This window comes from Electrophorus electricus, chromosome 24 (assembly GCF_041902795.1).
Source record: "Electrophorus electricus isolate QZ-2024a chromosome 24, ASM4190279v1, whole genome shotgun sequence".
In the NCBI taxonomy this organism is placed as follows: domain Eukaryota; kingdom Metazoa; phylum Chordata; class Actinopteri; order Gymnotiformes; family Gymnotidae; genus Electrophorus; species Electrophorus electricus.
In genome coordinates, this window is record NC_137520.1 from 6,412,079 (window position 1) to 6,428,658 (window position 16,580).

Sequence of the window (16,580 nt, forward strand, 5' to 3'; positions counted from 1 at the left end):
TCGTTTTCTAGCGGACCAACACAGTAACTACAATACAGTAGTTTATTTTTCTTCTTTTGGGGTATAAGAAGCACAACTTTTACAGTGGGTATAATTCAACCAATTTCTTTCGTCTTCTATTCTGTATGCAATACAACTGTGGAAAGATACCGCCTTAGAACATCACAACTTCCTTTTCTATGTAGATAGAAAAGAATAATTTAAAACACATTATATATAAAATTTGTCTGCTTTGTAATGCAATAAATGCACTAGTTATGACCCCATCAAACACTACAGTGACCCCTTGCCAATCTTTCTGAAGACAACACACTGCTTGATGCTGTATAGAATGCTTTCTATTTAAATGAATCTAAAAATGCTAATAATTATAATAAACAATGTACTTTTATGTACTTTTATTTTTTGCTGTGGCTTTGTTTCCGATTGTTGTTTGCATGTCAACATTCTCCACTTATGCCATTTATTTTTACAGTTTGCGAAAAGAACGATCAGCTCAGCCTAATGCGCTTTATTGCTAATCCATAAACATATTTAAACATTAAGAGCCGTAGGATCTTAAGTTTAGCTGGCAAATGAAAAAGATTACTCACATTTACTTAAGCACGCTGGCCTGTCCATATTTTTACACAATTGAAAAATGTCACATTTGTTTAAAAAACCCCAAAAAAAACCTCAACCACATCACACTTTGGTTTGTACTACTGTCCATATCGAATTTATGGATGAGGGCATTCTCGCACAACAGCATATAAAAGCCCAGTGCTGAGAAATGCAAGCTGGATGAAAAGTGCCAGACCAGCCGGAGACTGAGATGCACCCGTCCAGCGCAGACGCTCAGGCGAAGATGGTCTCCTCGCGCCTCTTCTTGGTGAGGATCGTGCCGGGCTTGTGCTGGGCGTCCGGATGGTTGGTCAGCTCGGGGGGGCACGTGGACACGGGGCTCTCCAAGATGGCCTGCTTCAGGTCGTAGAACACCGACGAGTCCTCTTTGGTGAGGAAGGTCATTGCCACGCCGCTCTTCCCGGCACGACCCGTACGGCCAATGCGATGGATGTAGTCTGCGCAAGACCAAACGCGGGACAGTAAACGGGACCGTCTTTGCTAGTCTCCATGACAGCACTGAACTTGTACATCTTGCACCCCATTTGTAGAGATTCGTGAACAGCTTAACGCACCGTCCTACGCGTTCGCTGGACCGTGGCTATATTGATACCATACACACCTTCCACTTTAAATCAGTTAGACTTAACTTTCGCACACAAAGTCCTAACAAAAAGCAACACGCTGTAGCCTCTCTATCGGTATGGCCAATTTCTCAGTGCTCGAGCTATAAAATGGTGGTCCTGTGGTCTGGGACACAGGAGGGTCTAGACGATGACCAACCCAAACTGTACGTGGTAACAGTCACCCACGAGTGCTCCCCAAGATGGGTTTCTGATAAAGTAGCTTATTAGTGCCACTTTAAAAACATTCATGTACAAAACAAACAATCTTAGGTGTTCGTATTTTTCTGGGCAAAATTTAAAGCAATAAGAAGAAGCCTTAAGTCTAAGAGGAACTTCAAACCGGGTAGTAGACTCACCCTCGATGTTCTTGGCCATGTCGTAGTTGACAACCATGGAGACATCCTGGATGTCGATACCTCTGCCAGCCACATCCGTGGCCACCAGGATGTCTTTGGCGCCCGCCTTCAGGTTGGAAAGGGCAAACTCTCTCTGCTCCTGTCCTTTTCCACCGTGCAGTGTGCAAGCGTTGTACTGGGGGGGGGTTGGACACAAAGGTCACAAGGTCAGGAACCTCTGCTCTACTCACCTGGCTAAATCGGAAACACCACAGGAGCGCTGGGCAAGACTTGGTGACTCACCCCCATCTTCTCCAAAGACTTGGCCAACACGTCGCAGCCCTTCTTCTGGTTGACGAAGATGATGATGGGCGGCTCGAAGCCGTGCGAGAGGACTTCCAGAAGCTTCTTCCTGTTAGGGGTGTACATGAACAATGAAAACCCAGATATGACACGGGTACACACACTGGGAAAGTGTTGGGAAAGGACGCGCCAGACGTTCCCGACCTCTTCTCGCCCTCTGACATGAGGATGACCTTCTGTTCCACCCTCTCGTGCGGTTTGCCCGCAGAGCCGATGTACACCACCGCAGGGCGCCGCAGGTAGCTTCTGGCCAGTCGTTCCACGGCAGGAGGCATGGTAGCTGTGAACATGACCGTCTACAACGGAATAACGACACGCAAAACGACAAATGTAGCAAGTTAGAAAAATCTAGGGATGAAAGGAGAAAATTATCAGGAAGCATAAAGATTTTGTCTTAAGTGGAATTTTGTACACTTTCAGCTTCAGTTCTTGATACTGTGGTCGTATGGAATCGCTCAGCTAGTTCACGGACGTTAGTTCCACGTTTGTGTTTTGGAATGCCGTGTTTTGCATTGGTGTTCAATACATGGTTCTTCTGACCTGTCTGTACTTGTGCTTGCCAGACTCAAAGTTCAACGTCATCTTCTCTGGATCCTCCGCTTCGTCTGTGTCTGGTTTCTGATTGGTCACAGGAATGTGTTCCAGAATCTTCTGAACGTCGGGTTCGAAGCCCATGTCAATCATCCTGTCAGCCTCGTCCAGTACCACGTACGTGCACCTGCTGAGCACCAGGTAGCGGTTCTCAAGCACGTCGATCAGACGACCGGGTGTGGCGATCACGATCTGAGGATGAAGACGAAAACAAGCCCTCAGATCAAGTAGTTCAAATTGTCTGTAGTAGATCAAACTGTCTGTAGTACAGACAATATTTTAAAAACAAATGAATGACATTTGTTAAATAACAATTTCTTAAATAAAACCACCCTCCAGGAAGTATGACTTCCTTATAAAAGTGTACAACTATATTTTATATATAAATATATATTCTACATGCAATAAATAAACTTGCATAAATTAAAAAAAACAAATCAAAACAAAAAAACCACACACACACTTAATTACATTAACACAGACAGGAAGAAACTAATGTGGTGGCTGACCTCACAGCCCATCCGGAGTCTGAAACCCTGGTCCTCTCTGGAGATTCCACCAATCACAGCCACTGTGCGGATGCCCAGAGGTTTGCCAAACTTGATGGTCTCCTCTTCGATCTGCTGGGCTAATTCACGGGTTGGGGCCAAGATCACAGCATATGGGCCCTGATCAGAGTCCTCAAGCCTGAAACACACACACACACACACGCACACACACACACACACACGCGCTAACCTACCTAGGCAGTAGCAATTTAAACAAAAAAAAAATTCTAAAAGTTTCACTAATAAGACTGTGTACCTCATAGCAAAGCTGCATCATACAAAAGCCAAAGAATTCTACAAAGAATGAGGACAAATGAAGACAGCACTGACTCCTCTCACCTGTCAATCTTTGGAAGTGTGGTGATCCATACCAACAAGGGAATGAGGAAGGCAGCAGTTTTACCGCTACCGGTTTCGGCCACGCCAATGATGTCACGGTTCTGCAAGCCAATAGGAATGGCCTGTCTCTGGATGGGTGTTGGGTCCTGACAAAACAGCAGGACAGAAAAGAAGAAGACGCATTTAACCGCGTCGACATCAACCAACGACTGTATCAAAACGGGCTAGCGGCGCAACGCCCCACCTTGTAACCACACTTGTCGATGACCTCCAGGATGTGGGCGGGCAGGTCGTACTCCTTCCAGTTGCGGATGGGGTTGGGTATCTTGCCGCCCTTGGTGGTGATGCTGTAGTCCTCGCGAAAGATGCGCCAGTCCCTGTCCGTCATCTCGTCCAGCTTCTTCTGGGACCAGTGCCGATCGTCCCACCGCTGCTTGGCCTCCTTCTTCCGCATCTTCTTCAGACGCTGCCTGCACAGACACACCGGTTGACATGGCTACGGTAACTAAGCGCCACGTGCTCCAGACACCCCCCCATGGCGGAGTATGACGAGGAAGAGGACGGCTCATTTGGGCGCATGTGAAAGAAGGAGGCAGGGAGGAAGAAACTCACTCTTCTTGCTCCTTTTCCTCCATAGTGCGCCTCTTCTCCATGAGGTCACCATAGAAACGAGACTGGTCTCTTTTTTGCTGCTTGAGGTCGATGCCTGCAATGAAACCTCGCCCATACAGCTGTACCTGATGTTTCTCTTTATACCTGAACACACACACACACACTATCATCAGTAATGAAAAATACATACTACAGTTGCAGACTAAAGCTCGATTAACAAGCAGTGGTATGAATTACATTTCAAACTTGGACTGCTCATCTGTTTTCTAAATCAATTTCTGAATTTTTGGAAACATGGACAAAAAAATTATATAAACACTTAATTATTTACCCCAATGCTAAGCACGCTCAATGCTGCAGTTCAAAATATATCCGGTGGGTAGTAATGTTATATACATTATAATGTGTCGTAGCACAAATAAAGTAAAATGTTCTATGAATGTGTGCCGAAAATATGTATAGCGTGACCATGTTGGGCCAGAGCCACTGGACTTGCATGCAAACGCATGGCTACATGTTTGAGATGGTTCAGTTTGTCAGGCCTTCCTTTGTCATGGATTATGCAGATATTTAGCTACGCTGCGAAAAGCTCCCACACGGCCGAGGATCCTGCTTACATTCTGACGCGCGCGACGTGGCTCCGTGTGGTAAACTATCCGGGTCTATTTCTAATCCACCATTTTTTTTTTAATAACATTAAAAGCTCCATCTTAAACAAAAACCTCTGTCGACATGATGAAGCTACACAATGAAGCTACAGAAACTTCGAAACGCCAGCCAAATATTTGATGTTTACAATACGTGCGGCACTCACAGCGGGTTGTAATCGATGGACGTGTCCTCGGACGCGTCCCACTCGAACACGAACTTCCGGTCGTTCAGGTGCCTCGTGCGACGCCTCTTCTTCACCCCACCTAGATAACGCTCCTGAGGAACACGACAGGTGGGAAAACGTGGAACATCACTCAAGTACAGGTTTTAGGACTACATGCTCTCGAGATACTTTCTGCCCATGTTCCTGGGGCACGCTCCTTCTAACAAACGACAGGTAATGACGACGTTTCCACAAGCAGCAGACGAGCGTGTCCTGCTATGAGAGCGTGCTTACTTTGATGGCGTGGAGCTCTTTGCTTTTGTCTTTCTCCTCTCTTATCTTCTGCCGCCCCTCGTCATCCTCGTTGCCATTGTTCTCCCGTTCCATGCGCTCCCTGCGTTCACGCCGCTCTCTCTCCTGAGGGTCCTCTGTTCCGTGCCAAAGCACAGGGGGGGTGTCACCAAGGGGCATCGTGCATGTTAGCGCTCAACAGCGGCTTCACTACACTGCCGACTTGCTGGATAGTGCAAAATGAATTCCCAAGAAGCACAAAGGCTGTCGTACTAAATATAACTAAGTTACTCTGGATAAGGGCCTCCGGCGAATGCTTAAAACGAAATGAAACAACCACTGTTGTATTTATTCATTTGATCAAAATGTGTGCATTTATGATAATGCATAAAATGGCTAACTCCTAACAATACAGTGAAAGATTCTTTTTATGGTTAAAATGTGCTGTGCAGGATATTAACACTGCAGCACAGGGGTGGGATACAGACCGTAAATGCACATGGACAATGGGTCAGTGTTTTAAATTCAACACTCGTCTCTTCAAAAAGCTGTAAGAAACCCTAAGATGGTTGGCCCCAGCACACACCCAACATCTTCCTCCCAATGTCCTGGAAAACCCTCCTCTTCCTCCTCTCATCGTCAATCTGCCGGCGGCGTTCCTCTGCCACCAGCTCCCGGCGCTTCAGAGCCTCTGCCTCCCGCTCAGCCTTGGACAGGAACTTCGGCTACAGGGAACAAATGGGAAAGGCCGTGAAGGCCACGCACCACTCTCCAGAATCAGACTCCTTCATCCCAGTCCATTACATCATCCGGGATGTGACGTTCAGCGGCCCATGTGACACAATGGCGAGGCCCTTAAAGTGGGTCTGGCTCAAACAAGACGATGTCGACGTCCTTAGTAACACTAACATTACAAGAGAAGTGAAATGATTGAAACTGTTACCAATCATTTGAAAACTGAAGTCAAAGAGAATGAAACGCACAGAAAATGCCAAATATTTCATATTTTGCGTCTGGTCCGTTCATAGGTGTCATGTCCTCACCTTGGCCTCGGCCTCTTCCTCGGCTTTCTTCTTAGCCAGAAGCTCCTCGAGAGAGAGAGGCTGCACCTGGAACACAGCACAGCGAGAAGAAGAGGAAGCGAGACGAAGGGGAAGAGGAAAACGCGTGCAAATCCACGGCTGTCTAACGGGGTACCTTCTCCTTCTTCTTGTCTTCCTCATCATCTTCCTCTTTCTTCACATCTTTTTCTCTCTTCAGTTTCGCATCCCTGGACTTAGGAGAAGTGCTCCTAAAAACAGAGAATAGACTAGTGGATGGAGATGAGAACGGTAGGGAGAACCTCTCCTGCCGTTTCTCCTGCTCTGTAACACAGGAGTCAGTAGACTCTAGCAGAGATCACCTCCTACCTGGATTTCCTACTACGGTCTTTATCTCGTCTGTGGCTATCCTTGTCTCTGTCCCGGTCCTTGCGGCTTCTGTCCCGGTCCTTCTCTCTGTCTCTCTCTTTGTCTTTCTGACGGCGATCTCTGTTCAGACCAAACATTTGGGAGATTTAAACAAGCCACTCCAATTGACAATGAGTAACAAGGCAATACAGTGACCCACAATGAAATGGGTCATTCAAATCCTGCTGGAGAAAACCATGATTATAGTACAGTTCCCAGTAGTAACAGCTCCCAGTAACTGAAGATTAAACACCTTTCTGCAGATTTGGAACGACTGCGGGAGCGTTTCCGTTCCCGTGATCGATGCCGCTTGCGGTCCTTCCCCGGGGAACCTTTGCGATCTCTGTCCCGGGAACGTGAGCGACTACGCTTTCGCTCTCTGGCCCCTGAGCCCTCCAAGTCTCTTTTTTCTGATGAGTCGCCAGCCATCTGTGAAGGTATGTCGTACCGACTGAGGGAAAAAGAAACATCTGAATTGTTAACTGTGAAGCAATGATCAGACACACACAATAAGATCTTTTCGATGACAAACTGGACAATCTAACTCTGCCCTCCAGAAAAAAATACAATTCATCTCCTAGACACACTGAGGGTTTAAGTTGCAGCAAGACTATTTGCTCTACTCTTGAATTTCTGTTTACATCAAGGTTTGCAAGTTTATGCTTTTTTATCATATTAAACGCATCAGCATGTCCGTTGGCATTTTAAAGAGACTCGAGGAGTTAGCAGGTGGATACGCTGTTAAAGACATGCCTAGCAATACTTACCTCAAAGCATCAAAATGCCTGGTAGAATGATGACAAGGTAAAGCACAAACAGGCTCATGCACATAGCTAGCCTGCGAGCATAGTAAACACTAAACCTGAAATTAAGTTAAGTTATCTATGGATATCTAGCTAGACTTGTTCTTCTTTTTTGCAGTGAAAGATACTTTTAATGGGTGATTCTAAGAACAAGAGAGATACCATACTAAGACGATCAGTGAATGAAAAAAGCGGCACACCATGTTTAGAAGAACATTTCTTAGATTTACTCAGTCATCATTTGAAGATTAAAAAAAAGCTGTAAAAGAGATACAATTCCAGTTTTCAATACCAGGTAAGGCTAACATTTATAACCTTAGCAAGATTCTTAGCTAAGCTAACCTTACAACATAGTCCTGTTCATGGTAGACTACGACGCTAGCTAGCGTTAGCAGTTCAGCTATTCCTAGCTTGTTAGCTACCTAGCTAGGCACAATAAGGTCAAAAATGAACCTATGCTTTGAATGCAGGGCCGATTTTAACCCCCGAATTGACTTTTAAATAACAAGCACCATATTTCAAACCTACACGGTTGTTCTGAAATATAATCCTTTCCGATTTCATTCAACAACTTACCCTAATATTTCGAAAACCAAACGCTTACGAAGTCCATCCGTTTTCAGTGAGCCGCCATATTGCTCTAGATCAACATGTGACGTAAGGCTCCCGTAAAGGATCTTGGGTGTTGTGGTCCAACCCCACCGCCGCCCAGTAATGCGACAATCGCTCCAAAACCAAGTCAGATTATGCGGTCTATAAAAGCAGCGCAAAACTCAAACGCCGTATTTCCGAAATCGATATCTTTCTAGGGGTAAAATATTAGCCTAAATTATAGCGTAATCCAAACCCGCCTCGTGGGTCTAAATAAGTTTGAAAAACATCTCCCCCGTTGATGTCCTTTTTAAAATGCAAAAAGCCGCAGTTGTTCACTACATTATTGTTCGCGAAGGTTATATAGTCTTTTATTTGGGCATAATAAACTCAACAAGAAACTGCTGATTTTCCACTGGGGTAGAGTTTAAATGCGTGATCAACTTCTAACGCTTCCTCTAATTTCCATTTTTTACTCTGCAAAGCATCACTGTCATGATAAATACACAACGTAGGTCGTTTGCTTATAGAGACAGGGAAAGAAATGCGAGCGCTGCATACTGCGCAGTTATCGCTTTCTCTTTCCAGAAAGCTATTCTTCAAAGCTGGCGGCTCGCCTTTCTACCAGCGGCTATCACATGGCCAGTGGCGGATTTGAGCCGTACCTGTACGGACCGCTGTGGGACGTGCGCGGAATGACCGGCAACGGAAACGAGGGCCCCCCGGGCTCACGGAGAGACACGGGGGCGCGGTTCGGGACGTGCAGCGAGGAAGACAGACTCCGAACTTTCCAAAACTGGCCACGAGACGCTCCGGTTACACCGGCGGACCTCGCTCGTGCTGGCTTTTACTTTTTGGAAAGTGACGACGCGGTTCGGTGCTTTTGCTGTAAAGGGACGCTAAAAGACTGGGTCCGGGGCGACCACCCGTTTGAGGAGCACCGGAGACACTTTCCAGCCTGCGACTTCGTTTTAGGGAGAAATGTAGGCAATGTTGCGCGCCCTGCACGCTCCACCGATTCAGTTGATGGACAGGTTTTGAGTCAGCAAATGCAAGAACAGGTCACGACTGGACAGGCCGTGTGCCCGGAGATGGGGTCCGAAGAAAGCCGCCTCGCCACATTTCACAACTGGCCCCGGGGAGCTCTAATTCAGCCAGACGCACTGGCAAGGGCAGGCTTCTTCTACACGGGTTTGTATACCAGTGGCGCTCGTAGCCTACAGTAATTTAAACGCGTGCGCGGAGCAGCGTGAACCCGTGCAGTGTAGTTTGTGGTATGAACAAGAAAGTATGAACAGCGGCGAAGCCACCGGGGGTCTTTGCTGAATCCTTTAGCCTGTTGACACGAGATCTCTACTTTCGTTTTGTGAAATTGCAGCAGTGAAACTGCGAGGAAAGAACCGGACTGCCCAATTGTGCGCCAGGTCACGAGATACACCTCACAATGCTATTATGAGCTGGACCGCGCGATTTGAAATAGGCCTGATACTATTAGTAGAGCAAAACTACCACATTTTCTATCTTTACACTGGAAACAAACGTAAGAAAAGTATGAACGCCAACAAGATTATAGACATTTAGTAGTCGGAAAATGTTTAGTGACACGAGCAACCAGTCGCTTTAACCTCACTGTGCATTAAAAATTACATTACCAAAAAAAAAAAATAAAAATCAAGGCTTCCATCATTTAGAAACTGCTGCTCATTCAACTGTAGTACATTCTGCTTTTTAAATGTATAATTTCAGACCACATCACTTATAAACCTGTGCGTATAGCTCTTAGGGAGGAATTTGAAACACCCATTGATTGGCTAATGATCTGTTCAGGCCATGGCGATAATGTGACGTGTTTCTTCTGTGATGGCGCTCTGAGGGACTGGGAGTCTGGGGACAATCCATGGCAGGAACATGCTAAGTGGTTCCCACGGTAACACACTGCTTCTTTTAAAATGTGCAAAATTACATGGTAACTTAATCTCATAGTGTAAAACATGGTGCAAGATTTAATGTAACGATGAGCGCTAAGGAGGCGGACACAAGTGAGCTTTATTAGGGGCAAATCCAGATTCAGAGTCATTATAACGGTCCAGGGTCATTGAGCCAAACCGGAGAGTACGGGGGATACATGATAAACAAACACACGAAGGCAAACGGGGAGCAGAATATAACCGGCTAGGGAGAACTCAGACTAAGAAACACGAAGGCTAGAATTAACATACAGGCTAGGAAAGTTAAACACGACTTTACATCCATTCAAGCATCCATTCATCCAAACATTTGATGAACAGCCAAGACACAGGGACCAAGACAGGGTTTAAATACATACCGTAAAACATCAGACTTGCTGCAAAGACCGGAATGCAAGCTATGTATGTGAAACTCTCAGTAATGTATAATGTCTCAGCAATGCAAAAAAGACTGTATTGATCACAGAAAGGTGGTGTATTTAAGTGTAGTGTTTAAAGTTAGTTATTAGGTGTTTGTTCTCAAGGTTTTTTTTCTATTCTCTGGACTTGTGTTGCTTTAGATGCGAGTTTTTGCTTCAAGCAAGAGGACAGGAGAACGTCAACACCATTCAGCAATCTTACGTCAACACCTCTGAGATGGTGGCACGTCTCCTTAGTTATGTAATGATTACTTGTAACGAGTCGTAACTTAGTGATTTAATCAAGACTAATTCACAATGTCTGTCGCTTGCAGGGTGCAATTCAGACTCCAACTGCAGGACACGTTCCCACCAACCATGGTAAGTTAATCAGCACGTGAATCAGACACGTGAGATGGAACTGGGTCAGAAAAACAAACAAGCAAGCATACAACGCAAGAGTCCGGTCAATACTTTTTAGATAGACTGTAAGATAGCTCTCAGATGGCACTACGGCAACAGTGAAACTTGCTCGAGTGGTTTAGTACGATCATTCTTGCTTGGAAGAAACTGAAAACAAAACTTATGGTTTTAAGTAATGCGCCTCATCTTCCCCATTATCTAGCTGCTCGGTTCGAGAGACGATGAAACTGCGTGGGCGGTTTCTCGTGGTCACAAAAATAAGGTTGCGATCCGTCAGCGTTAGAGGAAATGAGCAGGGATTTGACTCGCGGTGCAGTCCTCCGTGAACTTCGTTTGACGAGTCCAACGACGAGGCCACACCCTCCCTTAGAGTTTTCTGATGCTCGTTGTTAGAAATAAAACTAATTGGTTTAGCTATAGGCCAGTTCTTACATGTCGTGGCCTGTTGCTTATCGCTTACTTGAGATCTTGAGAATGCACACGCTCCCTGCTTGTTCTCCCCCGCTGGTAGAGTCGCTGAGCGGGCAGAGCGGGGTGGAGGCAGCCGTGTCGTCTCCCGTGGTACAGGCGGCGCTGCAGATGGGCTTTCAGCGGGCGTTGGTGGAGGGCCTGGCGCAGTCGCGCTACCTGCTCACCGGCCACCAGTACACCTCCATTTCCAACCTGGTGGCTGACATCCTGCGGGAGGAGGAGGAGCAGGGCAGCGAGCCCAGCACAGGTGCGGGCTGTCGTCCGTTTCTCAGAAGACGAGCGTGAGGAGGAGGGGGGAAATCACACTTGGGACTTTTGGGTGGAGCACGCTGCATCACATCAGCCCGACCAGGCGGTCTGGGAGTGCGTAGGGGTCTTTCCGAGCTCCCCTTTCTAACGCACGGATGGTTTTGTTCCTTCCAGATCCTGTGGCGAGGCAGGGTGGCAGTACCGGTGGAATGACAACTCAGGCCTCGGCCGGTAAGAAAGGTCCAAGTTAGTGCTGTTTGAAGCTTTCATCGTGCGTTTTGTGTGTGCATGTATGCGTGAAAATAGTCTTTAAGCTCGTTCTATCTCATGACAGTGTGTTATACTATAATTTATTAATCTAATCTATTATGCATAAGTAGCCTCACAAAGGAGAAAATGGTTTCATGTCCTGTAATTGAGTTATGATGCAGGAATTTTAGTGTCCTCTCATGACTAGGGGTGTGGGGTGTGTGTGTGTGCTTTGCAGCACAGAACCTGAGCACTGAGGAGCGGCTGAGGCAGCTTCAGGAGGAACGCACCTGCAAGGTGTGCATGGACCACCAGGTGTCCATGGTCTTCATCCCCTGCGGTCACCTGGTTGTCTGCAGGGACTGTGCTGCCAGCCTACACCACTGCCCCATCTGTAGATCGTTAATCCGCGGCAGCGTCTACGCCTTCATGTCCTGAGGCCGGCGTGTGTCTACGCTTTAACCCACGTGCACGCCCTCCCCCGAGACACTGCACTGTGGGGAAGGTGGCAGAAAAAACTAACTAACTACGTTTAGCCACCAATAGAATTAGTGCCTCCGAGAAGGAAGGAAAGCCGTTTATGGAAAATATTATTTACTGAATAATATCTAGTCTTCTGACTGCAGTGTGTGTCCTCTAGTTTTGGGTTCTACTCAATTAAAATATGGAAGGTTCAGTCTGATTATGCTACGGAGAAAACCACGCATCTTTTTTGCTTTGGTGTTTGGTCAGGTTTCGTGTACTGACCCTCTTAGAGGTGTGTTTATGCAAAAAAAAAAAAAGTAATTGCTCTCCAACACATTTAGAAAAGCACCGGTATCAAAGACAACCCATGAACGTCCATGTTAAACCGGACGTTTCACATTAGTGGGTTTGTGAGTTTTGTGTTTTATGGGGCTCTTCTGCTCTTCTGGTTTGTCAAAGTTCAGAATGAACCTGCCTTGTCTTCACCTTTTTACCTTTGAATTCCCAAACTTTAATCAAAGACTTTCATCCGTGTGAAGAAGCAGCCCCCTGCCGATCAGAACTGCCCGTGCAGGTTTTCTGATTGCCTTTGCACCTTTAGAAGTCAGCACCACCCATCTGATCAATAACCCTGATCAGGGAGGCATGAAGAATCAATGGGGATGTTTGATGAAAAGTACACATCATTTTTTTTTTTTTTAAACTATTTATTTTATTAACAAATGTCTATTTACAATTCTGAAGAGCAAACGTGTGGTGACAGATAAGATCACAGTATCGGCGGGACAGCAGTGGAGAACTGGAGTAGTCGTCATTCCCTCAGGACTCTCCTGTAAGATGAGAGATGACGGCAGCAGACGAGTGAAAAGAGAGTCAGAGGCAGCACGGCAGGGTTGGGGAAGAACGGACGTTCATTTCACTCATTTACAACAGTCATGCGCCGGCAACAGATAATCACGCGTCCTGGATAGCTGGCCTTCAGAAAATCCTAAACAAATTTACTTCAGAATTACAAATGTGTACAAGTATCATCTGCGTGTACATTAAAAAACGGGGGGAAAAAATTCTCGCTGGTCCCTGTGTTACAGATATAGCTCAAAAAACGTTAGTTGTAGAGAAGCACATTACACACTAGGGGGCACTATAATATAGGGTCAATAGTGACGACCTAGTGGGATACAGTTATTGTTGTAATCATTACTACGGCAGCAAGTGTGGATAAAATCTGAAAATACATAAGCAAATTTTTTTTCCAGTACTTGATTATATTAAAATTCATAAATCTGTCTTGACTGTTCAGTTCCAAATTTGAAGGACAGATCCAGAGATGCAGACTATGAGGGCAAAGGTGACCACATCAAGGTGCACAGCCCTTTGTTGAAAATCAAGCTACAACACCCCAACACTTGGTCAAGTCAACAAGCCGTGCTCTAATCGACTTTTCCAGTTTATCCCCCTCTGACAGCTAATTCCAAACGAACGCAGTAGCTTGGCAAGGACAGTGGAAAAGAGGTTAACTGTTACCTTGGATTATGATGTAGCAGGTGGAATTACAACTAGCCGTCGAACCCACTTTCTGGACTGTACGAACAGATTAAAAAAAACATCACTGCCTTGTCCTGGGCTTTTGTGCTGGGCCATATTAAAATGCAAGGTGAGGTCGTTTAAACTTTCACAGAGGCATGAATTCCCATGGATCCCTGTCCTCCAACCCACATGCATGCAAACTATTCAACACACTTCACTTTGATCTCTAGGCGCATTAATTAAAAAACACCGCGTTAAAATATTCACGACGTGAAAACAGAACACTGAATATTGTAGCTCCATACTGCCACAACCAAGTTCAAATACTGATAAGTTCTTAGGTAAAACAAAATCACAGCACTTTGGACTTAAGTCTTAACACTAAAAGAAACAGACTATTAACACTCTGGACTGAATGATCTCATTCATGTCACTAACATCAATATTTTCTTTGCATAACAGCTCCGGATGGAATGCTTTTCTCCAAACTTTGGGATTTGTTGTCTTATGTGGTTCTGAGTTTGGCCAGTCAGGTTTTTTTGTTTGAGTCCCTCCCACGCAGGCCCTCAAGCTGCATTCACACCCCCTGCATGCCATGCCACCCCCTGAGAGGGGTAGCCAGGGCTGGGGACACAGGGATCAGGGGGACAGGGACAGAGCTGGAGACACAGGGATCAGGGGGACAGGGACAGAGCTGGAGACACAGGGATCAGGGGGACAGGGACAGAGCTGGGGACACAGGGATCAGGGGGACAGGGACAGAGCTGGGGATACAGGGATCAGGGGGACAGGGACAGAGCTGGGGACACAGGGATCAGGGGGACAGGGACAGAGCTGGGGACACAGGGATCAGGGGGACAGGGACAGAGCTTGGGACACAGGGATCAGGGGGACAGGGACAGAGCTGGGGACACGGGGATCAGGGGGACAGGGACAGAGCTGGGGATACGGGGATCAGGGGGACAGGGACAGAGCTGGGGACACAGGGATCAGGGGGACAGGGACAGAGCTGGAGACACGGGGATCAGGGGGACAGGGACAGAGCTGGAGACACAGGGATCAGGGGGACAGGGACAGAGCTGGGACACAGGGATCAGGGGGACAGGGACAGAGCTGGGGATACAGGGAACGGGGACAGGGACAGAGCTGGAGACACAGGGATCAGGGGGACAGGGACAGAGCTGGAGACACAGGGATCAGGGGGACAGGGACAGAGCTGGGGACACAGGGATCAGGGGGACAGGGACAGAGCTGGGACACAGGGATCAGGGGGACAGGGACAGAGCTGGGACACAGGGATCAGGGGGACAGGGACAGAGCTGGGGACACAGGGATCAGGGGGACAGGGACAGAGCTGGAGACAGGGATCAGGGGGACAGGGACAGAGCTGGAGACAGCAGAGCAGACACTTGCACCGGGGAGTAGCGCTCTGTTCCTCTGCACAGCACACCTTCACTTACGCAGGCCTGAAACACACACACACACACACACACACACACACACACACACACACACACACACACGCATTAAAAGAGTTACTCAAAGTCAAGGTTATATGCATATACACTCTTACAAATCTGTCCAGACGTGGACATGGGCACACACACACACACACACACACACACACACACACACACACACCGAGTGATTTATTAAAAGTCTGACGGGGGAGAAGACAAGCACACCTCATTTGCACTAGGCCTGATTAAACTGTCAAGAGAAAATGTCCTTGGGGCAAATACATGTGGCTCTCTCCACAAGAAGCAGTGGAAGAGAGAAGTTCTGCATATGCTTCTTAAGCACACTGCATAATTTAAGGCTAATTCGAACAAAGGAAAGCTCGATCCACTGATCCATATTTAGTAAGAACAGCGCAAGACTCAAAACAAGATACCTGCCTCAGGACTTGAAGGCAGCGAGCTTTAATACGGCGAGCCGGAGAGATTCGCTTGACGCTGCAACGTTATGCAACGGCTTTGGCCAGCAGAGCGTTCTGCGTCTGCTCGGGATGAAGCGTCACGGCACAGAGGGAAAGCGGAAAACCGGTCTTTCGGATCACGCACGTGTACCTGGAGGAATGTGGAGGAGTCCTGGCAAATATATATGGTGTGAGTCCAGCACCATTCTCCTGTACAGTCCTAGGGGCGGGGGTGTGCTTTGGACCATTTGAATTCTGTGGTGAGCAGCACGCCAACTACAGGGAACACGCGTCCAGTGGAGGCTGAAATAGCCACGGCACGGGAGCGATGGAGACCTAGAGCAGAGCGGTCTGACCGTCAGCAGAGGGTGGAGAAGCTCCATAGAAACCGTCTGAATGCTGCACCTTTCGTGCACGTCATCGGTGCCCAGGCCAGATCACGCCACGGTCCCACCGCATGTCACCGGTGCCCAGACCAGACCACCCCACGGTCCAACCGCATGCCATCCTATCAGAACGGAGCATCCAGTACGCCAGGCATGCGGTGTGCCGCGCGTACGACGGTGAAGGTGAGAGGCAGGAGCTCAGGGCCGAGAGGACAGCAAGAGGCCTCATCAAAAACTGAAAGAGGAGACTGAGTTCTTGGCGTGGAGGCTGTAACTGTGACACACAGGCTGACTGTCTGACTCCAGAAACGAAATTCATTTCAACAATACGCTGCATTTTCCCTGTGATCACACTGATCACGTGTCACGCTGATTTGAAATGAAATGATGTCATGGTAGACAACACAGAAAACAAATAATTAATAAATAATTGTTTATCCTTTGAAATTTGTGATGGCACGTTAATGTGATGATAAGTTAATATTTCTTAAAATAACCTTGACCTATATTTGTCAAAGACCTGTACACCTTTCAGCGAACGCCAGTCTTAATTACTCCCTCCT

At 47.1% G+C, this 16,580-nt stretch overlaps 3 protein-coding genes across 8 annotated transcripts in view; 1 reads left to right on the forward strand and 2 right to left on the reverse strand.

Moving 5' to 3' along the window:
- Nucleotides 1–28: 28 nt before the first annotated feature.
- On the reverse strand, nt 29–8,098 carry ddx23 (DEAD (Asp-Glu-Ala-Asp) box polypeptide 23). The gene is made up of 17 exons (XM_027019236.3): nt 7,950–8,098; nt 6,824–7,021; nt 6,532–6,651; nt 6,320–6,413; nt 6,166–6,231; nt 5,709–5,847; nt 5,126–5,259; nt 4,832–4,944; nt 4,018–4,161; nt 3,650–3,875; nt 3,406–3,551; nt 3,028–3,205; nt 2,468–2,710; nt 2,072–2,223; nt 1,868–1,976; nt 1,586–1,760; nt 29–1,061 (listed from the first exon to the last, which is right to left on the reverse strand). The coding sequence occupies exons 2-17, from the start codon at nt 6,997–6,999 to the stop codon at nt 838–840; spliced, it is 2,439 nt and encodes an 812-aa protein (XP_026875037.2). The 5' UTR covers nt 7,000–7,021; nt 7,950–8,098; the 3' UTR covers nt 29–837.
- A 349-nt stretch (nt 8,099–8,447) lies between these two features.
- On the forward strand, nt 8,448–12,408 carry birc7 (baculoviral IAP repeat containing 7). Of its 2 annotated transcripts, none has more exons than XM_027019222.3 (7): nt 8,448–9,155; nt 9,792–9,891; nt 10,492–10,570; nt 10,665–10,710; nt 11,264–11,470; nt 11,647–11,703; nt 11,960–12,408. In XM_027019222.3, exons 1-7 carry the CDS (start codon nt 8,603–8,605, stop codon nt 12,157–12,159), a joined length of 1,242 nt encoding a protein of 413 aa, XP_026875023.3. In that variant the 5' UTR covers nt 8,448–8,602; the 3' UTR covers nt 12,160–12,408. The 2 variants fall into 2 exon arrangements, with proteins under 2 accessions (XP_026875023.3, XP_026875021.3); XM_027019220.3 differs by having other exon boundaries at nt 8,449–9,155; nt 10,492–10,573.
- Nucleotides 12,409–12,872: 464 nt separating this feature from the next.
- Nucleotides 12,873–16,580, reverse strand: part of nkain4 (sodium/potassium transporting ATPase interacting 4) — a 46,883-nt gene continuing 43,175 nt past the window's right edge. For 4 of the 5 annotated variants that reach the window (XM_081707142.1, XM_081707141.1, XM_081707140.1 and 1 more), the window contains one exon: nt 12,873–15,179. In XM_081707142.1, coding sequence (XP_081563268.1) covers nt 15,170–15,179 — 10 coding nt within the window. In that variant the 3' untranslated portion in view covers nt 12,873–15,169. The remainder of the gene's footprint in view (nt 15,180–16,580) is intronic. The other variant, XR_014119766.1, reaches the window with a different exon arrangement.